The 25645-nt window shown below is 44.5% G+C and overlaps 1 protein-coding gene across 1 annotated transcript; it reads right to left on the bottom strand.

The window, feature by feature from the left end:
- Window positions 1–1891: 1891 nt before the first annotated feature.
- LOC115099371 (alpha-1,4-N-acetylglucosaminyltransferase-like) lies at window positions 1892–24508 on the bottom strand. The gene is made up of 2 exons (XM_029616968.1): window positions 24087–24508; window positions 1892–5333 (listed from the first exon to the last, which is right to left on the bottom strand). The coding sequence occupies exons 1-2, from the start codon at window positions 24492–24494 to the stop codon at window positions 4749–4751; spliced, it is 993 nt and encodes a 330-aa protein (XP_029472828.1). The 5' UTR covers window positions 24495–24508; the 3' UTR covers window positions 1892–4748.
- Window positions 24509–25645: the final 1137 nt, after the last annotated feature.

Genomic DNA, 25645 nt, shown 5'->3' with positions numbered 1-25645 from the left:
GAGGTAGTAGAGCGGCATGCCCACGATCAGCAAGGGAGCACAGTCAAACTTCATGCTGTTGGCCTGGAGAGGCAAGGAAGGCCCAAACAGCGTAGGCGTTGACAAGGCAAGGGACAGAGCCAGAATCAGGAGACGTAGTCAATGGTAGCCGAGGTCAGAATCTGAGGATCAATCCAAGGAGTAGTCAACAAGGCAGAGGTCAGGTTCCAGAGGTCAGATGAGGTCACAAGGCAGGCAGGGGTCAGGATGCAGGCAGCAGACAGGAAGGAGAAGGAACAGGCCAATGTCAGTTCCAGAGAGACAGTCCGAGGGTACTACCTGGGAAGACGAACAGACAGACGCAGGAACAGGAGGATGCTGGAACAGTAGGACACTAGAACAAGGCTGGAACAGTAGGATCCTGGAACAAGACTGTGAACGTGGAGGCAACCTAGCACACAATACAATGCCAAGGCAAGGAAATGCAGGCAGGGACTTCCTTATATTGTTCCATCAATCAGGGCGCGCCATGGAGCTAGGACCCGCCCCTGGCCCCACAAGAGGCCAGGCAGTCCACGCATGCACGCGCGTAGGGACGTGGCCAACGCCACTGGAGACACCGTTCTCCGGCGTGAGGCCTGGTGCACAGTGGAAGACCCGGCGACCACCGCCACGGGACGCCGAGGCCTAGCGGAGCTCGCGGCTGCTGCTGGGGAGACCGACCCGGGACCTGCAGAGGAGCTAGCAAGGTGAGCAGGCCCATGCGCGGGCCGGACGTGGAAGAGGCGCGCAACACACACATTCACACATACATTGTAGAGTTGATTCATTTTCCTACATACTCTCAATAAATGGCAATTAGATCATAATGTTACCAGTTACATAATTTATTTTTCGGGCAGGCACTGATAAAATCATAATTCTTGGGAATATCTTTCCCTAATTCCATATACAACCCACCTCGTAAGAACATTACCTTTTCCCAACAGAGTAGGATCCCCACTCATTATATCTTTGTCAAAACAATGGTCACAATAAGCAACAAATGAAAAAAAGGAGACACCATACTCAAATATAATTAATGTAATATTCTTGTGAGAGGCAACGATAGATTGTCATTGCTTACACCTTGTCTTTTAGCTCAAATATAAGATATGTTTAGAGGATGTGCACAGTTAATGAACTGTAATGAAATCCATATGACAGAAAGTACAATATGTTCCCATAATCAATTTAGTAATAAAAATTCACCAAATACATATATTAATTCAACTTATAACATGGCAGATAGTGAATGTTGGCACATGGAGACCATTGAGATTTGTGCAATTTGAGTAGATGCACATATGAATTCCCACACATAATATAACAACTCCCTCTCCCCACATCTTTTACCTCCTTTCTCAACTCATTTCTCAACTTTACTCTTTCTCCTCCTCAACATAGCAAAATTTGTCACAGTGATGGCCTACACCAACTCTGCTAGTAGCAAATTCCAGGCATCTTTGCTTACCAGCTAACACCAAGCTCATTGAAGTTTCGGTTTACCCATGGTCCCTCCATGCATGCCCCCAGTCTTCTTGGAGTCTTAATGCGTTTGTACCATTTCTGTTTAGGATTACAACTGCAGCTCTGTGCAGAATACCCCAATGCCTTCTTGAAAGCACATTGCAGTGCCATGCTGTTACTGGACTATAATCATCATTCCATGCAGATTACTAGAATGGTTTCTTGGAAGCACATTGCTGTTGTGGATTGTACCTGCCATACTGTACAGATTGCCCAGTGTTCCATTACAATTTTCTTGCCACCAGGGATCTTCTGGATATATCCCACACTTTTTTTTTAATTCCATTCCCGTGTTTTTCTCCCCGGTGTGGTCTATCCTGTTCTTCCAAACAGGAAACTCATACAGGAGGAGATGAAGAGCTGATATGGGCCTGTGAGCATCTTCTGACCCACAGTCCTTGTGTACTGAGACAAAGTGCTGCTGCTGTTCCCAGTTACAGCCAGGTTCAGGTTTCCCTTTACAGTTCTGCTACTTTTGGTGGGATGGGGAAGGATGTGTGAGAGAATAATGTGAACCTGCTGAGGGCAAGCTACACTACTCCCTGTCCCTCCCATAGGTTGTCTAATGTCACTGTGACTCCATGGGGCTTCTGATGTTATTGCATGAAATTTTGCTTCCTTCCCAGGGATTTACATGAAGAGGGGTTCCTACCTGACCCCTACAATCTCACCTTGCCTCCAAACTATTCAGTCATCAGCCTCTTTCACCCTTACACGTCTCTTGTAAAAATCCTGTTGTGATTATTTTCTGGGCAGTAATTTCTAATCCATGTTAAATTTTTCCATGTCTCTCTGACTTTTGTTTGTCTGTGACTTGCTTTGCCTTGCATGACATCACACAGCCATCGATCTTGTGTTGCGATCTAAAAGTACTCTCTTTGGTAACCTTTTAAGCTTTGATTGTTTTAGGTTCGCTTTTGATGGGATCTGGATAGCCAGAGCTCCAGATCATGCGGCCATCTTGCTCAAAGGCCACGCCTCACCCCCTCCCGAAATATAGAAATAACTGCAGAGAAGGACCAAATGGTCCATCCAGTCTGCCCAGCAAGCTTATGGTAGTATCTGTTGCACCATGCCAGTTACCCCCATGCTTATCAATATCCCAAACTCAAGGAAAGAAGCAGTCTTTAATAAGATTGGCCTGTCATTTCTAGCTATACTAGGCAGACCAATATTTATTGCAAGTTTCCTTTCTCCATCCCCTACTCCCCAGTCTCCACATATGATCTCCACCTCTCTCTAAACCATACTTATTCTCCATCATTCCTCACTATAATCCTTTCTCCTGTACCTATTCTCTCAAAATCCAGTCCCATCCCCATACCATTCAAAGCAGCAAAGTTGTGCAGGGAACATTGGACCTGATACAAGTACTATAAATCAGCATGTGCTCACAGCCCCCATATTCATCATTTCACCTCCTCCTGTACGACTTTCCCGTCTGGAAGAGGAAGGGGGACCACTTTTGGGACTGTGAGCATGTACAGAGACAGAGTACTACTGCTGTTTCTAATACCAACTAGGTCTAGGACTGCCTCACTTTAAAAAAGACTAGCTAGGTAAGGAGGAAATGAGAATACAGAGGGAAGGAGAAAGGGAATGAAGTCAAATAGAAGAGACAAAAGAGAGGGAAAGAGGAAGGGAGAGTGGGCACAGGTGCATCAGGGGAGGTAGCAGTGGTACAGAGTACGGAAGGGAGCAGGAGTAAGGGGGAAAGTATGGAATGTGCATGAAGTGGAAGGGTACAGAAGGATGCAGAGGCACACAGAAGGAGCAGGGCTACAGAGAATGGAGTGGTTGAATGGGCACAGAGAAAAGATGTTGTGGGAAAGAGAATAGACCCACATGCAGACAGAATGCATATAGGGCAGTGGTGAGTAGAGGGGGGAGGGGGAAGGGAGCACATTTAGAAAGGAAATGAAGGCACTGGGGGAAGAATAGAGGCACAGGGAAAAGGAGCTAGAGACATTTTATGATTATATATGTTTCCTATGTTCATTGCTCAGGCCTATTTTATGTTGAACAATTCATAAATCCAATAAATGTAAATGTAAAAGATCTAGGCAGATATATTTTACTGCGCTAGGCAATCTGCCACCCTCGATGGTTACCTGTTCTGTCTGTATGCTAGTGCTGGCTCTATTGCTTACCACACTTGGAACTCTGCCTAGTGTAGTAGAAATGAAAGGCCAGTCCTGCTAAAGTCTGCTTCTTTCCTTGAGTTTGGGAAATTGATAAGCACGGGGGTAACTGGTATAGTGCGACAGATACTACCATCTCTAGAGCAAGTCCACAGGGAAAGGGGGAGGCTAAGAGAAGAGCCAATAGGTAAGTCTTCTTTGTATCACAAACTTTAGAATGTTGATGAGCTGGAAATAAAAAATGAAGAACAACTTCAGGTAATACAGAAACATCCAATTTAGATCGTACCATGGTACCAGCTCTACAAAATCAAGCTCAACATAGCACTGACAGGTGTGTGTTAAGCATGACCTTCAAGAGACTTGTACAATTCCTTGTGAGAATGTGAACAAGCTTTGTATTATGTTATTGTCTTCCTAGCCCAGGGAAGGAGAAGGCCATTTGCCCCAGGACAATGCAGAGGTTTTCAAAGGCAGAAGTTTCTGATTTTCATATTTGATCCAGTGGTCAAGTACAAGATACACCTACCAATATGTTCTTCATTTTTGATCCCTAAATAGAAGGCATCCGGTAACCTACACAGATCAGCAGTTGCAACCATAAATCTAAAACATGGGAGTAACCTACATGGAACAGCAGTTACAACTGTAAATAGAAAGAAAGTGGATAATGTGAATGGACATGGAGTGGCAGTTACACTCTTGAATAGAATGCATGGGAGAAACATGCAGCTCACACAATCCTGGTTTTGTCCCGTGCAGGCATAGGGTTGTAGCTCTGTCTAAGAAAAATCCATGTGACAATCAGACTACAAATCCATGCATGCAACAGACCAAAACCAGGATTGGATCAGTATGTTCTGTTGACCTGGAGTGAGCTGGGATAAAATAAACTGAGGATTTGAACAAGAAAATAGAATTGAAATTATCCATGCAACATCTATGGAGTTCTTCCTACAAGGTCCAAATACTTTTACAGATAGCTCATTGGAAATCTCTGATTTTGTGGAGAATAATGAGTACTAAACTATTGACTTTAATAAAGTTACCATCCCATGTTTACTTTCCTGGTGTAGATTTCAAAATGAATTCATAAGTAAGTGGACAGTTTTTGATAAAGAGGTTCTCAGCCAATGAATTGCTTCCTGCCATCACCTTTTTCTTACTCTTGTTCATGAAATTCCACATGTGAAAGCCATATGAATTATTAAAGGTGTTCTGGTGGTCCCAGACCTCAAAATATTTTCCCCAATTAGAATAGTGAATTGGACTTAATCGCTGCGGGTGCAAAATAGAAATATTCTTACATGTGCCATCTTTTATATATTTGAAATCTGGAAACTCGCATCGCCTTGCTATAACTCTGGTATGCAGCAGGGGACCTTGTTGTCCCCATATGGCTCCTCTATAGTTCTTCACAAAGTCCTCCATACATTCCCATAGATATTCATGGTGCCTTTGAAAACCAAATGCCGAACTGCTGCAAGTTCGTAGTTCCTCAAATGCCAGGAAATCTACTTCTTGGAGAGGCTTTATGGATATGATATCTGTGTCCATGTAAATCCCACCATACTTCCAAACTACTGCTATCCTGAAGCCATCGGAAATGACGTGTGTCCAGAATTGTTCCTTGTCTGAATTTATCTGTAAATTTAAGATCCAGAGTTATTATTCTTTCATGAGTTTTGTTTCATTATCTACACATAATTGGGGTCAGGTAAACATATACTCCAGTGACTACTCCAAAGTATACCAATTATCAAATGCAGATGTATACCTATGCATTTGCAATTTTTATTGGTGCAATGTGCTCCATCTTTGCACTATATTTTGAAGAGTACTAATATGGTGCTATTTCTATCAATGTATCCTAATTTTGAAATTTAAGTTACAAATGATGTGCGCTGAATTAAAATTAGTGTTGACTGTAGACTACACTTTAGTTTTCTTCTTATAAGATTTACGTATTACAGAAAATCACATTAAATGTGTGACTGCTGTGTTAGAAAAGGAAAGACAACATTTCATGTTAATTGCAAGCAGCGATTTGTGTTTTCAGATTCATAGTCTGTCATACTTAGAAACACAGAAACATAATGGCAGCCAAAGACCATATGACCTATCTAGATTGCCCATCCACACACTGCTCAGCACTGTTATCTATACCACTCCCTCAGAGATTCCCTTTGCTTGTTCTATGTTTTCTTGAATTCAGATACTGGGAGGCTGGCAAGATCCTATCCACACTGGAAACATTTCTTGATGGTGATGTCTCTATGTGACTGGATGGAATCACTCTGAAACTGGAGGATGTAATAACTCAGATTGACAGGCTAAAGAATAACAAATCATTAGGACTGGATGGTATTCACCCCAGAGTTCTGAAGGAACTCAAATATGAAATTGCAGACCTTTTTCTGGTGATTTGCAATTTATCATTTAAAATAGCCACAATACCAGAAAACTGGAGGGGTGGTGAATGTGAGACCAGTGAGTCTGACATTGGTGCCATGCAAAATATTCAAAGCTATTCTTAAAAACAAAATTACGTACCATATAGACATAGTTTGGGTGAGAGTCAAAATGGGTTTTGCAAAGGAAAGTCATGCCTTACCAATAGAGATGTGAATCGGAACCGGAATCAGTTCCAATTCCGGTTCCGATTCACATCGTTAATTTTTTTTTGGGCGGCCCGATCGTGGTTTTGTTTATCGGCTGCGCCCGAGCCGATAAACAAAAAAACCTACCCGACCCTTTAAAACTGTTCCCTTAGCTTTCCCCACCCTCCCGAACCCCCAAAAACTTTTTACAAGTACCTGGTGGTCCAGTGGAAGTCCCGGGAGCGATCTCCTGCTCTCGGGGCCGTCGGCTGCCACTAATAAAAATGGCGCCGATGGCCCTTTGCCCTTACCATGTGACAGGGTATCCATGCCATTAGCCAGGCCCTGTCACATGGTAGGAGTAATGGACGGCTGGCGCCATCTTTAAAAATGGCACGGGCCATCCAGTGCTCCTACCATGTGACAGGGGCCAGCCAATGGCACGGATACCCTGTCACATGGTAAGGGCAAAGGGCCATCGGCACCATTTTGATTAGTGGCAGCCAACGGCCCGAGAGCGGGAGATGGCTCCCGGGACCTCCACTGGACCACCAGGTACTTGTAAATAGTTTTTGGGAGGTTCAGGAGGATGGGGGAAACTAAGGGAACAGTTTTAAAGGGTCGGGGTGGGTTTAGGGATTGTTTTAGTGTGCCGTTTTTCCCGCCCTCCCCCAAAATGATAAGAGAACCCCAGGAACAAAATCATGGGGTTCTCGTATCGGGAGCCCCCGATTTCTGATGATTTTGAAAATATCGTCCGATATTTTCAATCGTCCTAAGCCCGATTCACATCCCTACTTACCAATTTACTAGATTTTTTTGGGGGTATAAAAAAAGATGCAGGCAAAAGTGAGCTGGAGTGTATTTGGATTTTCAGAAGGCATGTGACAAAGTCTCTCATGTGACACTCCTCAGGAAATTGGGAGGTCATGAGATCAGAGACAGTGTCCTATTGTGGATTGGTAACAGGATATGACAGGAAACAGAGGTAAGATTAAATGGTCAGTTTTTCCAAATGGAGAAAGGTCATTAGTGGAGTGCCCCAGAGGTCCGTATTGGGACCTGTGTTATTTAGCATATTAATAAATGATCTGGAGAAGGGAACAATGATTGATGTGACCGAATTTGCAGATGACACAAAATTGTTTTGAGTCATTACAATGGCAGTAGATTGTGATTAACTGCAGAAAGACCTTGTGAGACTAGGAGTTCTAAATGGCAGATGCAATTTAATATGGGCAAGTGCAAAGTAATGCAGAAAGAGAATAATAATCCCAAATATAAATATATGATGCTGGGTTCTGTGCTAGGATTCACAACCCAGGAAAAAGGACCTCGGAGTACTTGTTCTCAATACCTTGAATCTGGTCAAAAAGGTAAATAGAATGTTAGCAATTATTTGTAAAGGAATAAAAAGCAAAACTGAGACTGTCATAATGGCTTTGGATCCATGGTGCAACTGCCCCTTGAGTATTGTATGCAGTTCTGGTTGCCCATCTCAAAAAAGACATAGCGGACATAGAAAAGAAACAAAGAAGGGTGTCAAAATGATAAAGGGAATGGAAAAGCTCTCTTAAGAAGAAAGGCTAAACATATTAGTGCTCTTTAGATTGGAAAAGAGATGACTGAAAGGGAATATGATTGAAATTTATATTACCATGAATGGGGTGGAATGGGTAAATAGGGATGAGTTATTTTCTCTTTCAAACAACACTAGGACTAGTGAACACCCCATGAAAGAAGCAACCCTCAGATTTAAAACAAAATCATAGAAAATAATTTTTCACTCAGTGTACAATCATGATATGGAATGTGTTGCCAGAGGACATGGTCAAAACAACTAATATATTGGGGTTATAAGGGGGATTGGACAGGTTCCTGAAGAAAAAGTGCATAAACAGTTATTAGCCATGTAGTCTTGGGAAAGCCAGCGCTTACATCTGGGAATATAATAGAACCACTGTTAGAGAGAGATTGCTGGGCTCAGTGGACCTTGGTCTGACTCAGCATGGCATTTATTATGTCCCTATGTTGCTATCACAAACAGCGCAGAGGAATCAAAACTCTTAACGCATAGAATGTGTGTTCAGAAACAGCAAACCCATAAAGGTGTAGCATGTGAGCTGGGTATCACAAACAGTACAGAAGCATCAAAATCTCAGGGCATCATGGTAGATGGCTGAACAGCCAAAAGCAGTGAATATACCAAGAGAGCAGTTAAGGCAACATCAACAGTTGTATGAATTCCCCAAGGCACCACAAAACAGTATAATTTAACTCATAATAGCATCTATTCTCCAAGTCACCATGAGAAAGCCAGGAACAGGCCATAAAGCAATAGTAGCAGACATAAACAGCAAGACATTGAGCCAGATAAGAAGGGGGTGGAAGGAGAAATTTCTACTTTTTTTTCTATTTTATTTTGTGGATAAAATACGCCAACATAACCAAGAGAGAAGTAGGGTAGAATAACTAGGCTGGAATCCAAACATCAAACAGGGATGCATACAGTCTTCCAAGGTGTAGAGTCAGGGACATAACTGCTAGGCAGGTTGGCAGCAGTCCCCCTACGATGTAGAATCATGGCCATGGATGCAGCAAAGCAGAGTGACAGTAAAACTTACAAGATGAAGCCTAAGAGGTATAGCAGCAAGGCAGAGAGGCAGCAAGACCTCATAGGTGTAAAATCAGAGTCATGTCAGCTAGACAGAGTGACAGCAAGTCACCCAAGGCATAGCAGAATGTTCATAACAGCAAGGTAGCATGTCAGCAAGATCCAAAAGGAGTAACATAAGAACATAAGAAGTTGCCTTACTGGGTCAGACCAAGGGTCATCAAGCCCAGCTTCCTGTTTCCACAGTGACCAATCCAGGTTACAAGCACCTGGCAAGTACCCAAAAATTAAGTAGATCCCATGCTACTAATGCCAGTAATAGTAGTGGCTTTTCCTTAAGTCACCTTGATTAATGGCAGTTAATAGATTTCTCCTCCAAGAACTTATCCAAACCTTTTTTAAACCCAGCTACACTAAATGTACAAACCACATTCTGGCAACAAATTCCAGAGCTTAAATGTACACTGAGTGAAAAAGAATTTTCTCTGATTTGTTTTAAATGTGTTATTTGCTAACTTCCTGGAGTGCTCCCAGTCTTTCTATTATCTGAAAGAATAAATAACCGATTCACGTTTACCCGTTCTAGACCTCTCACGATTTTATAGACCTCTATCATATCCCTACTTAGCCGTCTCTTCTCCAGGCTGAACAGCCCTAATGTCTTTAGCCTTTCCTCATAAGGGAGCTATTCTATCCCATTTATCATTTTTGTCACCCTTCTCTGTACCTTCTTCAGCGCAACTATAACTTTACTGAGATACGGTGACCAGAATTGAAATCAGCTCTCAAGGTGCGATCTCACCATGGAGCAATACATAGGCATTATGACATTTTCCATTTTATTCACCATTCCCTTCCTAATAATTCCTAACTTTGTTTGCTTTTTTGACTGCCACAGCACACTGAGCCGAGGACTTCAATGTATTATCCACTATGATGCCAAAATCTTTTTCCTGGGTGGTAGCTCCTAATATGGAACCTAACATCGTGTAACTACAGCATGGTTATTTTCCCTATATGCATCACCTTGCACTTGTCCACATTAAATTTCATCTGCCATTTAGATGCCCAATCTTCCAGACTTGCAAGGTCCTTCTGCAATTTATCACATTCCGCTTGTAATTTAAATATTTGAAATAATTTTTTATCATCTGACAATCTGATTACCTCACTCATCATATTCCTTTCCAGTTCATTTATAAATATATTGAAAAGCACCAGTCAAAGTGTGAAGCAGATAGGCAGAGTGACAGCAAAACCCCAATGTGTTGCATCAGGAGCATGGCAGTTAGTCATGCAGCAACAAGACCTTCAGGAGTAGCATAAGGTGTATAGCAGCAATGAAGTGTGGCATCTAGACTCCAAAGGTGTAGCAAAAGGGTATAGCAGCAAGGCAGATTGACACCAAGACCACCAAGGTGTGTCAAGATCATGTCAGCTAGGCAAAGCATCAGGAAGACCCCCCAGGTATAGCATCTTGGGGTATGGTAGTTAGACTAAATGGCAACAAACCTCCCAAGGTGTAGTGTCAGGGATATGGAAGCTAAAATGAGTGCCAAGTTATACCTTGGGGGTCTTGCATTCGTTTTGAACGTATATGTAAAACGCAACTTATTTTTTTTTTTACTTTAAAAAGTGATGATGCGCAACTTATTATTTTTTTAACTTAAAAAAGTGATGATGCGCAACGCATCGCGACTTCCAACGTATTCAACATAGCTACGTTGAATACGTTGAACCGCGAGGCGCGCTTTTCTCGCCGCCATTAGCTGCGAGCTCGGAGCCCCGGATTAGCACAAAATGGCGGCGCCCCTGCGCTAACCATGCCAACCTGTCTGATCCTTTCCTGTGAGTCGCAGTGACTCACATAAAAGGGTCGGACAGGTTGGCATGGATTCCGGAACGCAGCGAATCTGCATTCACGTTTTCAGAGTGGCACTGAATGCAGCGAATCGCGCTGTCATTCAGTGCTCTCTGAGGATTTTACTCACGAGCCAGCACTATATAAGCAGCAGCACGAGGACTCACGCACATTTCCAGCGATTCTGTGGGGAGGTGGTGGGCTGGGTGGCAGGCTCAGGCAGGCAGGCAAGCAGAAATAGAACCAGAAGCAGAACCAGAACCAGATTTGATAGACAACACAGAACAGATTCTGTGTTAGGCTAGGAAAGGAAAGAAAAATATTCCTGGTCTTGCATTAGTGGCAGGGTCAGCTACAGTCACTAGTATTCCTATTCCTGTTTCTTTCAAGCAGTGTAGTGGTCTAGTCAGCTAGCAGTGACCAAGTATTCTATTTACCATTGAGGGTGTTGGGCTGGCTTGGAGAGAGATATTTATATTTTCAATGTCATCCATGTTTCTGGAGTGAAAAAAATTCCTGCTTTATTAAATTCCAATTACTTAGTCTGTCATGCAGTGGGCATTTTAAACAGACTGAACATTGTCCTTGAGTGGGTATGTTCATTTGGGAATTTTAAACAGACTTAACAACATTGTTATTGAGAGTGAGTCTGTTCATCTTGGTATTTTCAAACAGACTCAACGCATTGTCCTTGAGTGGGTCTGTGCTGGGAAGTGCCTGGGCCGCAGTACTCTGCCTCTTATCTGCTTAAAAGGAAGCTAGTTCTGTGTGCACTGCACACACACACACACACACACACACACACATACACACACACATTGAGTGCACTGCCAGGCAGGCAGTGAGGCAGTGGGCAGTGGACATTTTAAACAGACTGAACATTGTCCTTCAGTGAGTCTGTTCATTTGGGAATTTTAAACAGACTTAACAACATTGTTATTGAGAGTGAGTCTGTTCATCTTGGTATTTTCAAACAGACTCAACACATTGTCCTTGAGTGGGTCTGTGCTGGGAAGTGCCTGGGCCGCAGTACTCTGCCTCTTATCTGCTTAAAAGGAAGCTAGTTCTGTGTGCACTGCACACACACACACACATTGAGTGCACTGCCAGGCAGGCAGTGAGGCAGTGGGCATTTTAAACAGACTGAACATTGTCCTTCAGTGGGTCTGTTCATTTTGGTATTTTTAAACAGACTTAAGAACATTCAGGCCTATCCTGTAAAGTGCGGCCGCGTTTACCCTGCTCCTAAGCCGCTTTTAACTCACGTTCCGGCCGCGTTAGCCCTTCCTGCGATCCCGAATCCCCTTTAACCTACTCCTACCGCGTCCTAAATTCCCCGGGTAACCCCTTCCACCCGCGGCATGTATATTGGATGCAAACGAGCGAATTAGCTCGATATTGCATGCAAACGAGCCAATTAGCTATTCCCCTAGCATCCTGTAACCCGCGCCCCGACTAACGCTACCTTTCCCTGCCGTTTTGTTGCGCGTTTAACCTGCAAACTTACCGCCTACCCTGACCCAGGCGGTAGAGGCATGGGTAAGGGTAGGTGGCAAGCTTTCCCCCAGCCCCCGCTCACCTGCCCCGGCTGCGATCATGGGTGCAGGTCTCCGTGGCAGCCCCAGTCCTCTCCCCTGCTCCCGAAGCCAAAAAAAAGAAAGCTTTTTTTTTTTTTGGCTTCGGGAGGAGGGGAGAGGACTGGGGCTGCCACGGAGACCGCTTTCCCCCGTGCAAGTAAGTTGTTTCGCCGCTTGTCTCTTCTCCCCCCTCCCGGAGCAGGGCGCGAAAAGGCGCCTTGCTCCGGGAGGAGGAGGGACACTGACAGCGGCGAAGCAACGGCGAAGACAGCGGCGAAGCAACGGCGGCGACAGCGCAGAAACAACGGCGAAACGACTTGTCAGTGTCTCCCCCCTCCTCTCGGAGCAGGGCGCGAAAAGCCGCCTTGCTCCGGGAGGAGGGGGGACACTGACAGCGGCGAAGCAACGGCGAAGACAGCGGCGAAGCAACGGCGAAGACAGCGGCGAAATGACTTTTCAGTGTCCCCCCTCCTCTCGGAGCAGGGCGGAAAAGCCGCCTTGCTCCGGGAGGAGGGGGGACACTGACAGCGGCGAAGCAACGGCGAAGACAGCGACGAAGCAACGGCGAAGACAGCGGCGAAACGACTTGTCAGTGTCCCCCCTCCTCTCGGAGCAGGGCGCGAAAAGCCACCTTGCTCCGGGAGGAGGGGGGACACTAGCAATGGTGAAGCTTTCCCCCAGCCCGGACGCCGGCAAAAAAACTTACTTTTTTGCAGTCAGCCATGAGGAGGAACACGATCTGGCCTGCCTTAGCTCCTCCCGACAAGATGGCCGCCTGCACGGGGAAAGCGTGCAATTGGCCGCTCAAGACGTGATGTCGTGATGTCACGTCTTGAGCGGCCAATTGCACGCTTTCCCCGTGCAGGCGGCCATCTTGTCGAGAGGAGCTAAGGCAGGCCAGATCGTGTTCCTGCTCATGGCTGACTGCAAAAAAGTAAGTTTTTTTGCCGGCGTCCGGGCTGGGGGAAAGCTTCACCGTTGCTAGTGTCCCCCCTCCTCCTGGAGCAAGGCGGCTTTTCCGCCCTGCTCCGAGAGGAGGGGGGACACTGAAAAGTCATTTCGCCGTTGTTTCTGCGCTGTCGCCGCCGTTGCTTCGCCGCTGTCTTCGCCGTTGCTTCGCCGCTGTCAGTGTCCCCCCTCCTCCCGGAGCAAGGCGGCTTTTCGCGCCCTGCTCCGAGAGGTGGGGGGACACTGACAAGTCGTTTCGCCGTTGTTTCTGCGCTGTCGCCGCCGTTGCTTCGCCGCTGTCTTCGCCGTTGCTTCGCCGCTGTCAGTGTCCCCCCTCCTCCCGGAGCAAGGCGGCTTTTCGCGCCCTGCTCCAAGAGGAGGGGGGACACTGACAAGTCGTTTCGCCGTTGTTTCTGCGCTGTCGCCGCCGTTGGTTCCTGGTATCTGTCATTTCAAATGACATTTGAAATGACAGATACCAGCGTGGCGTGAAGCCTTAGGTCCGCGCACCCAGGATCCTGTATAGGCGCTCTATCCAGTATCCTGGGTTGCGCGGGACTAAGGCTTTTCGGACGCGGCTTACATTTACATATAATTAGGCTTCAGGATCGAGCGGTAGGTGAGCTGCACTGTGCGGGCGGTAACCGCGGGTGCCGTAGGCACTAACGCAGCTCTTCCTACCGCTCGGTACTGGATAGGCCTGATTGTTATTGAGTGAGTCTGTTCATTTTGGTATTTTAAACAGATAGTGAACATTGTTCTTGAGTGGGTCTGTTCATTTTGGTATTTTAAACAGACTGAACATTGTTCTTGAGTGAGTGTTCATTTTGGTATTTTTAAACAGACTTAAGAACATTGTTCTTGAGTGGGTCTGTTCATTTTGGTATTTTAAACAGATAGTGAACATTGTTATTGAGTCAGTCTGTTCATTTTGGTATTTTAAACAGACTGAACATTGTTCTTGAGTGGGTCTGTTCATTTTAGTGTTTTAAACAGACCTAACATTGTTCTTGAGTGGGTCTGTTCATTTGGGAATTTTAAACAGACTGAACATTGTTCTTGAGTGAGTCTGTTCATTTTAGTATTTTTAAACAGACTTAAGAACATTGTTATTGAGTGAGTCTGTTCATTTTGGTATTTTAAACAGACTGAACATTGTTCTTGAGTGGGTCTGTTAATTTGGGAATTTTAAACAGACTGAACATTATTATTGTGGGACAGTGGGCAGTGTTACCACATAAAATCATCCATAATGTCAGGGAAAGAGAGATGCAATCGACTTATTGGGACTGGCAGCTGAGGCACCGCAAAAGACACAAGTGCAACACCACCAGTACAGCTAAAAAGGCAACTGTCGCAATCTAAACTCTTTGTAGGGGATGGCAGTTCCATGGCAAAAAACCCGAAATCGGCCCATGATACTTTGCCATCGCCACCACTTGTTTCTGGCCCTGTAGTTTTGGAGGAGAGGGAAGGGGAGGCAGAGTCAAGCCCGACAAAATTTAGACACCCAAGAGCAGCCGGGGGACAAAAGTCTCAACTAAGACTTAGCGGTCACGAGGTAGCGCTGGCACTGTTAGCTTCTGATTCAGAAGAAGAATCTTCTTGGGTGGGATTCTCATTAGAAACTGAAGAAGTAGTAGCTGACGAATCTTCTGTAGAATCAGTTAGTCCTGTCTTAGCCTCCACCTCCAGAACTGTGCAGCAGGTGAGAGATTACAGTGATATCGAGGAGGAGGAAGAGGTGTCAGAAGGGAGACAGAGGGTGACGACTCGTGCCCCCGCTGGCATTGCTTCTCAGGGTGCACCACCCACTAGTACCTCAACTCCAGTGCCAGCATCCACCCCAAAGGTGGTAAAGAGAGGAGGATCATAAAATAAATCTCCGATCTGGAAACATTTTAAAGCGACAGAAGACCCGCATTATGCTTGGTGTAATTACTGTGCCAGGGATATTAGCAGAGGCAAGCAAATGGGACATCTATCAAATTTTGGCATGAACCATCATATTAAGAGGCAACACCCAACAAGATTACTGCCATCTGGGGATGGTGGCAGTTTTAGTCGGGGGACCCCTTTCAAGCAGTGTGCAGTGGTAGGAAAGCAGCAGAGTCAGCCCACTCCCTCATACCCTTCTAGCAGTCAGGCGGCAGGCCAGCAATCCAGTGACATGTGGCAGAAGCGACAATCCACCATGGAGGAAATGGGGTGGAGTGCGGTAACGCTATCCCGGGGTAGGAGGCAGGCAGCCTCAAAAGTTGCAACCAGGAGCATTGGGGAAATGATTGCCCTTGATGAACAGCCCTTGCAGTTAGTGGAGAATGTGGGTTTCAAGCGTTTATTGAAGGTTGTACTTCCAAATTACAAAGTCCCCTCCAGAACCACATTTAGTAGAAAGGTCATCCCCAGCCTATACAAGCAGTGTCGCAGTCGCTTGCAAGCACTGCTAGCTAAGGCAGACGGAAGAGTGCATTTCACCTGCGATATCTGGACCACCATGAATGCTGCACACTCTTACCTCTCTCTGACAGCACACTGGTGGGACATGGCAGAGGCAGGGGCAGCCAGCAGCTCTATTACTGAAGAAGCGTCAGGGTGGAGGTGGGCTTTACTGCACACCCACCTGGCGGATCAGGCCCATACCGCTGCCAATATTCTAGCATGCATCAGAAAGATGCTGGAGGGCTGGCAACTGCACCAGCGAGACAGGAAAACGCGGGCAGGGTTTTTTGTCACAGACAACGGTGCAAACATGGTTAAGGCAATAAGCGATGGGCGGTTTAAGAACATCCGATGTTTTGCACACACTCTGCATCTGGTAGTGAAGTCAGCTCTGGGCTTGAAGTCCAATGACAAGGAGAATGAATACCTGCGTAGGTTAATACAGAAGTGCAGGAACATAGCAGCACATTTCCACAGAAGTGTCAAGGCGGGGCAGGTTCTCCGACAAAAGCAGACTGATTTGGATATGCCTCAGAAGCGTCTCATTCAAGACATTGCCACCCAGTGGAATTCCACCTTTATGATGCTAGAGAGGTTACTGGAGCTGCAGACACCCCTTCATGAACTTTCTGGTAGAATGGACATAGGTGTGCAGAATCCCCTAGGGCATCGCGATTGGTTAGTCATGAGTCAGCTGGTAAAAATCCTGCAGCCCTTCAAGGATGTCACGGAGGAGCTGAGTTCCAGAAGTGCCACCTTGGCTGACATCATCCCTATAGTTAAATTCCTGGATGACCATTTGGAGGCCTTTAAACAGCAAGAGGGAATGACTGCTGAGGTGCTGCAGTGTCTGGACGTTTTGCAGCAGCAGGTGAAAGACAGATTAAGGCCTTTAACAGAGGACAGCACATACATGCTTGCCTCTGTCTGTGATCCCCGTGTGAAAGGTTAACCCGCCCTACAGACCAATTGTCTGTCATATGTGAAGGATCTGCTGTTAGGTAAGGTCCGTGAACAGGAGTGCTATAGGCAGAAACATAGTCAGATTAGGATTGAAGCAAAGGTGGAAACAGCCGGCACGTCACAGAGTTGTGCTGCTAGCCCAGGCAGGAGTAGCCCTGTGTCAGTGACAGGTAGTACCTCCTCCTCCACGTCAGAACGCCCAAGGCATGTTGGCCATAAAGATTCATCAGTTGTGCAACAGGCGAGAGAGAAAGTAGCTGGATTGAGTGACTCTGAGGCCTCCCAAGCACAGGAGGAGACAGCAGCACAGCTGTCAGTGACACGGTATCTCTCAGAGCCGATAGAGAACATGCAGACAGATCCGCTGGCATATTGGGCACACAAGTCCACTGTCTGGCCACACCTAGCCAAAGTGGCTGAACGATATCTGTCATGTCCACCAACCAGTGTGCTCAGTGAACGTGTCTTTTCAATGACAGGGGATATCATGAGCCCTCACCGCTCAAGGCTGGCACCAGAGTTGATGGAAATGCTAGTGTTTTTGAAAGTAAACCTGCCTTTGCTTGGCTTTCCAAATTTTCCCTGTGAATGGCAAGACGAATGAAAGCTATTCAAAGCATTGCAGCAGCTCTAATTGCCTCCTATGCTTCAGATAATAAACTGCAGCACATGTTCCTGACATGAATCGCTGTGCCTGACCATCTACTGTGCAGGCCTTGTGTTCCTACCGGTGTTTGACCTCCATTGCTGCGCCTGTTCATCCAGGCCTTGTGTTCCCACAAGTGTTTTAACTCAATTGCTGTGCCTGTTCATCCAGGCCTTGTGTCCCTAGCTGGGATTGACCTCTGTCCTCGAATGATGTGCCTGTTCCATCCAGGCCTTGTGTTCCCACAAGTGTTTTAACTCAATTGCTGTGCCTGTTCATCCAGGCCTTGTGTTCCCACAAGTGTTTTAACTCAATTGCTGTGCCTGTTCATCCAGGCCTTGTGTCCCTAGCTGGGATTGACCTCTGTCCTCGAATGATGTGCCTGTTCATCCAGGCCTTGTGTTCCCACAAGTGTTTTAACTCAATTGCTGTGCCTGTTCATCCAGGCCTTGTGTTCCCACAAGTGTTTTAACTCAAATGCTGTGCCTGTTCATCCAGGCCTTGTGTCCCTAGCTGGGATTGACCTCTGTCCTCGAATGATGTGCCTGTTCATCCAGGCCTTGTGTTCCTCCGACTGGTGTTTTAACTCCATTGCTGTGCCTGTTCATCCAGGCCTTGTGTCCCTAGCTGGGATTGACCTCTGTCCTCGAATGATGTGCCTGTTCATCCAGGCCTTGTGTTCCTCCGACTGGAGTTTTAACTCCATTGCTGTGCCTGTTCATCCAGGCCTTGTGTCCCTAGCTGGGATTGACCTCTGTCCTCGAATGATGTGCCTGTTCATCCAGGCCTTGTGTTCCTACTGGTGTTTTAACTCAATTGCTGTGCCTGTTCATCCAGGCCTTGTGTCCCTAGCTGGGATTGACCTCTGTCCTCGAATGATGTGCCTGTTCATCCAGGCCTTGTGTTCCTCCGACTGGAGTTTTAACTCCATTGCTGTGCCTGTTCATCCAGGCCTTGTGTCCCTAGCTGGGATTGACCTCTGTCCTCGAATGATGTGCCTGTTCATCCAGGCCTTGTGTTCCTACTGGTGTTTTAACTCAATTGCTGTGCCTGTTCATCCAGGCCTTGTGTCCCTAGCTGGGATTGACCTCTGTCCTCGAATGATGTGCCTGTTCATCCAGGCCTGGATGACTGGAGTAGCAGTATTCTTATTTCTGAGAGATCTTCTTCAATTTCCTTTGTCATCAGCTGAAGTGCGTAATTACAGTCGGAATTCACTAGAAGCCAACGGAATTCACTAGACGCCAACAATATTCACTGGACGCCAATTTAAACACAGGGTACACCCAACTCTAGGGGTGGACCCGTTCCAGGGAGTCCTTCCCTGCACAAAGGAAAGGGAACTCTCTCCTGGGCCAGCCTGTCTTTACCCTATCAAAACCACAGGGACCAGACCAGACTACCTCCACTCTGCCAGCCTGTCTTGCCCCTATCAGCTTTCTGCCACTCTGCTTTGCTGCCATACACCAGATGACTCACTTAACTCCTTGTGGTGTTCTTGCCACTCTCATGGTTCCTCAGTGTGTTGGTGCTAGTCTATCTTCTTGCTATGTTCCCCCTTCATTGTGCTGTTGGATGTCAATGCCACTTGTCTTGCCGCTTTGCCTGTGGTGCTGCCTTTGATGGTTCATGCATCTGCTATCGGTGCTCTGTTTTGAAGCTGTGGTGTGTTTTTTACATTCTCACTGCTGCTTTGTGCCTCTGTTAAAGCACTCTTGCCACTTCTGGTACCCCTTTGCACCTTTCCAGTGCCTTAGGCTATTCATGCCACTTAGGTGCCACTTTGCCACAGTCTAAGTACCTTGGAGCTCTTTTGTTGTTGTGATGATTGCTCCCCAGAAGTTTCATGACAATTGATAAGAAAACCCCAATTCTGCAGCCAAAAATAGGCTGGAAATCCTTCCCCCATTGACTTTAATGGGAACCGGTCAACTTATGGACAGACCCTCAACTTATGGAATTCTCCATATGTCCATATTGAACGAAATCGACCCTCAATTTCAACTTATCAACTTATCAACGAAAACTTTTTGTCTGCACATCCCTATTAGGGGTGTGCATTCGTTTTGAACTTATATGTAAAACACAACTTTTTTTTTTTTTTAACTTAAAGTGATGAGGCGAAAACGATCGGATTTCCAACTTATTCAACATAGCTATGGCCTCCTGACCCTTCTCCCCCCAAGCTGGCCAAAAGTTCCTTTTGGGTCCAACGAGGGTCCCGGAGCGAACGCGCGGGGAATCACGTGACGTCAGCGTCACGTCGGAGTGACGCTGACATCACGTGATTCCCCGCGTAACCTAGTCTGACCTCCGGAACCTGACCTCTACTTTGCTGACTACTCCTCGGACTTATTCCCGGACTTTGACCTCTGCCTGTTTGACCATGTGTCTAGATTCTGGCTCTGTTCCTAGCCTTGTCATCACCTACGCTCTTCTGGTCCTCCTTGTTACATCTGACCTCCAGTCTTGAACCTGTCCATGCTCCCCTTCTGTCTGTGGGCACGCCGGACTTCCACTCTCCCAGGAGACCCTGCGAGGCCCACCTAAGTCCAAGCGGCCCGGGTCCCTACGGGCTCCTCCCGGGAGGACCTCGGGCTTCCAGTGGTAAAGCTTTTCCTAGCTTCTGTCTCCTCCAGGGCTCCACTCCCTGGGGGCAGTTGCTTCCTGGTCCCTACCAGGAGACAGTTCTCCACTGCCTCAGGTCAAGGGTCCACCCCCGAGCACAATTTGGCATCAGTAAATCTTAGTTTTGACCCCTAAAGTTAGAAGTTTATTATTTAATGCTTAAAGAGTGAAAATAGGTTCTTTATTGCTTTTACATTTCTGATTTTTTAAGATTGGATGATTGATATAAAGTAGAGACAATTGAATTAATAAACCATGGACTACCTGGTCACCACAGTCAATGGTTTTTGTTCGATAGTTGGGAAGGGGAAAGTGGTGTTAGAGGATGGGAATTGAACTATTATTGTTTCTTCATTTGATAAAGTGTTTTTAAAAAAAGACCAAAATTGATATCTAGTCTGCCCAGCAAGTTTTTATTAGGGTAGTAGCAACTGCCACTCTGTGCAGGCTACTCCCAAGCCTTCTGTCAATGGCCACTCTATGCACTCTACCTTCAAGTCCTCTGTTAAGGATAGTTGCAACTGCTGTTCCATGTAGACTAACCCCAAGCCTTCTGTTAAAGGTAATATAATCTGTTGCTCCATGCAGACTACTCCCAAGCCCTCTATTAAGGGTAGTTGCAATTGCTACTCCATGCAGACTACCTCCAAGCCCTCTGTTAAGTATAGTAGCAACTGTCACTCCATGCTATCTACCCTTAAGTCCTCTGATAAGGGTAATAGCAACTGCTACTCCATGCAGTCTTCCCTCAAATCCTCCGTTAAGGGTAGTTACAACTGCCGCAACCTGCAAGCTACCTGTAAACCATCTGTTAAGTATAGTAGCAACTGCCATTCTATGCAGACTATCCCATGTCTTTTGTTAAGGGTAAAAGTAACTGCCACTCCATGCAAACTACCCTGACTTCTGGTAGAACACGGTCATGCCCCCAAAGATCCAGTTTAGTCCTCAGGAGGTTTAAAAAGGGTTGCTGGGAAAGGTCCAGGCATCTAGATGCCTGAGAGTTAGAGGGTAAAGGAAGATCCCCAAGGTGGTACATCTGAAGCATGGCAGGTATGCAGAATGGCAGCCAGACCCCCAAGGTGGTACATCTGAGGCATGGCAGCTAGGAAGAATAGCAACTATAGTTACTAATTAGACCCTTCCTGTATCTGTTGTTTGCTCAGCAGGAGCTCTAGACTTGAATGGACCATAGATTTGAATGGCAAAAAGAAAAGAATGAGCAAACATTTTTGTATTTAAATGGTTCATAAAAGAAACTAAATGGACTCATTTGATGCATTTTACCCATTCATTTCAAATGAATGCCCATCACTAGAAGGATCAGCTTTCAGCACTCCCTCTGTTGAAGCTGAAGGAGATTAAACAAATCAGACTAGCGAAAATTTGAATGGAAGCAAAGATCACCAAGGAGGAAAGGTGACATGACAAAGCATTTTCAGATTTGTTAGAGAAAAAAGGAAGGCCAGAGGTGGCATTGTACAACTGAAAGAAGACAAGAGCAAGGTGTACAGAAAGATGAGGAAACAGCAGAAATATTAAACAAATACTACAGTTCTGTGTTCACTAAAGAAGACCTTGGAGAAGGACCACTGCTGGTTGGCAAGAGTAGAGATGGGAATGGGGTAGATATGGCCCCATTTATAGAAGAGAGAGTTTGAGTGAAACTTGTAAAACTGAAAGTTGACAAGGCAGTGGTTCCAGATGAGATACATCCCAAGATTCTAATGGAGCTCAGAGAAGTTCTAGTGAGTCCACTGAAGAACCTGTTTAATAGATCCTTGGAGTCTGGAGTGGTACTGCAAGTTTGAGAAAGGCAGGTGTGGTCTCACTTCACAAAAGTGGTAGCAGGGAGGAGGCTGGAAATTAAAGGCCAGTTAGCCATACCTTGATGGTATAAAAATTAATGGAGGTTCTGCTGAAGGAAATTTAATGAACAATCTACAATCCAATGGGTTGCTGGATCTGAGGCAACATGGTTATACCAGAGGAAGATCCTGTTAAACAAATCTGATTGATTTTTTTTCAGTGACTAGAGAATTAGATCAAGGAAGAGCACTCAATATGTTTTACTTGCATTTCATCAAGGATTTTGATATGGTCCCATATAGGAGGCTCATGAATAAAATGAGAAAATGTAGAGTGGATTCCAAGGTGGTGGAATGGATTACAAATTGGCTGACTGCCAATCATTAGTGATAAATGGAACCTATACTGAAGAGAGAAGAGTGATAAGTGAAGTTCCTCAAGAATTGGTTCTGGGCCTGCTTCTGTTCAATATCTTTGTAAGTGAATGATACTGCAAAAGGATTCAAAAGTAAAATTTGTTTTTCTTGAAGACACTATGATCTGTAACAAGGCAGACACACCTGAAAGAGGTGAGAAAATGAGAAGTAATCTAAGAAAGCTTAAGGAGTGTTTGAAAATTAGGTAGCTGGGATTCAATGCCAAGAAGTGTATGTGATGAGGAATGAAAGACTGATGTGTACTGACTGGGAAAGACAGCTCAGGCTGATAGTGTCCAGGGATCTGAAGGTAGCAAAGCAATGTGACCAGGTGATGGCTAAGGCCAGAAGGTTACCAGGCTGCATAGAGAAAGGCATAACCAATAGGAAAAAAGAGGTGCGAGGTCTTGCCTGGAGTATTGTGTTCAGTTCTGGAGGCCATATCTCAAAAAAGATAAGGACAGAATGGAAGCAGTCCAGAGAAATGCAACCAAAATGGTGTGGGGTCTGCACTAGAAGACTTATGAAAAGAGATCGGAGGAACAAGAGATCGAAGTGAACAAGAAAATGATATATATACCCTGGAATGAAGGAAGGACAGGGGTGTTATGATACAGATTTTCAAATACCTGAGAAGGAATTAATAGTTCTCGATAATCAGATTGATCGGAGAAAATTCTTTTTCACTCAACGCACAATAAAGCTCTGGAATTTGTTGCCAGAGGATGTTGTTAGTGCAGTTAGTGTAGCTGGGTTCAAATAAGGTTTGGATAAGTTCTTGGAGGAGAAGTCCATTAACGGCTATTAATCAAGTTTACTTAGGGAATAGCCACTGCTATTAATTGCATCAGTAGCATGGGATCTTCTTAGTATTTGGTAATTGCCAGGTTCTTGTGGCCTGGTTTGGCCTCTGTTGGATGGACCCTTGGGCTGACCCAGCTTGGCAATTTCTTATGTTCTTATGATGGAAAGTAAGTTGTAAAACTAGGGGTCATGATATGAAACTCCAAGGAAAAATGTTGGGAAATATTTGCTCATGGAAAGGGTGGTGGATGCATGAAAAGCCCTCCTGGAAGAGGTGGTAAGGAAAAGAACAGTAATGGAATTCAAAAGGGTGTGGAACAATCACTGAGGTTCTGTAGTGGCTAAAGAATGGAAGAAATAGGGTAACCTCGGTTACACCTACAGTTAACGTTTCAGCATCGGTGTATCTACACAGAACAGCGGTTACTACCCATAACCTGCGCAGAGTAGCAGTTATTACCCTAAGAAATTTGCTGTCAGACTGGATGGACCATTTTTGTCTTTATCTGCCATCATTAACAATATTGCCATTGGTTATTGAATAGACAAAGATACAAAATAACCTATATGATGCATTTTCCATCTATTTGTTCTAATAATATGTTAATCTTCTCATTGCACATAATGCCAAATACCAAAACATCTGAAATATCCTCATATCTAGGACAGGAATTGTATACATCTTTCAATAAACACTAGTATTTATCTGTCTAAACTTATTAGGCCTGATTCAAACTAAATATCTGAGTTGTGTATCAGCTGGGATGGGAAATTTGCACACTAGAAATACCAGAATTTGCTAAATGACCAGTCAAAAAGTGCTATGAATTAGGAGTTAAATATAAATTAAGAGCTGTGAGGGATTATGTACTGACGGAAAGATGGCATTACAATTATGAGATATTACAGGTGACCATCTTTATTTTTAAAGCAAATTATAAATAGACAAAAATAAAAAGGCTGGAAAGAAAGTAAACAAAACCTTAGAGTAATTTAAAATAAAATAAACATCAAATAAATAAGAAAAACATGCTTCAGATTTTCATTATTCTATTATTTTAAATTAAATATGACAAAAAATTCAGTTACCTTTTGGTACCATGGAAGGAGAGGAGTGTCTTTAAAAAGTTCTTCAAAATTTAAGGGAAGGATGTGGACATTTTTTAAAGATGACAGCAGTGAAATACCCTTGTAGGAGGGATTGTTGGAGATTGTCATGTCTTTGGTTAATCCTTTCATAAACAAATAAACAGATCGATCAGGATAGTTATGATATGCTGATTCTATAGCACATACTGCTAAGGTGGAGGGTTCCAACTTCTCGGTGGTCTCAGCAAAAAAGATACCAAGATTAGGTTCAATATTAACAACTTCCACTGGTGACTGGTGGTATATGTATTTGTAGAATGGCAATGAATACTTCTTCTTCATCCAGTAGACAGTAGAACAAGTGAACATGAAAATGAGAAAAAGTGAAAATTGTATCCATTTTTTCATGATTGCTTCTTGGAGTGAGTATTGTAGAACCTGTTCAAGTAATAAAAATACCAATTAAAAACCTGCTGTATTCACATTTGCCTTTGAAAAAAAGCTGTCATTAATTGATATAGACTATTATGAGAAAGAAGAGTATTACCTCCTTCAAGGTAATTTCTCATAAAGGATGAGCTGGAAAAGATTTCACCTTGCGATAACTTTACTGAGCAGATATGTGTTGTTTGTGTCATATAGAATATATTTTATGCAGAATATAAATTAAAGTAGTAGCTCTGTATCTGATCTCATAAATGTGCTCATAAAGTTGCCTGATCCTTTAGGGATACAGCTGAAGAAGAAAGGCTAGGATGAAAGCTTCTGAGAATAGAAAACACCCATACAAATCTTTGACAGTACAATCATCTGCATTTTGCTTTAATGGAACAATAATTCATTGCTAGATGCCAAATATTTGAAATAACAATTTAAATAAAAAAAAAACATATAAATAACATATTTTTTAAATGACTTAAAAAGAACATTCCATTGAGATATTAGTAACAAAGATATTTTCTTCTGGATTCCAAATGTATCATTAGTTTCATTATACTGTTTAGGATGGGTTCCATTTCTATTGACATTTATACAGGGTAATAACCTATGCATCATCCCTACTTGTGTCAGCCGCAAATGGGGGCATTTCCAACAGTTTTGCTTTATTTCACAGTTCAGTCATACATGGATAATTCCTTGAATATTGGGTAATTTTCATCCCAATAACCAAGTCACTGCAAGAAACCCTTCATTATTGGAATTCATGCTTCACTTCCATATCCAATCTCCTTGCGGATCTCTGCCTAATTCTCAATGCCAACAAAACTGAATTCCTCCTCATCACCCAAGATGGCAACTACCAGCTCTCTAACTCTCATCCTGTGGCAACACCTGCTCTATCTCCCCTGGTCAAAAACCTAGGAGTTATCATGGACAACCAACTGAACTTCAAAAGCTTTATTAGCAACACCGTGAAAGAATGTTTCTAAAAACTCCAAGTCTTAAAAAGACTTAGACCATTACTCCACCCCCATGACTTCAGATCAGTTTTGCAAGCAATCATATTCTCAAAAATTGATTACTGCAATTCTCTTTTACTTGATCTCCCAGCTATTTCC

This window comes from Rhinatrema bivittatum, chromosome 9, assembly GCF_901001135.1.
Source record: "Rhinatrema bivittatum chromosome 9, aRhiBiv1.1, whole genome shotgun sequence".
Classification (NCBI taxonomy): Eukaryota; Metazoa; Chordata; class Amphibia; order Gymnophiona; family Rhinatrematidae; genus Rhinatrema; species Rhinatrema bivittatum.
The sequence above is the reverse complement of the archived record's forward strand: the minus strand, read 5'-3'. Positions and strand labels throughout refer to the sequence as shown.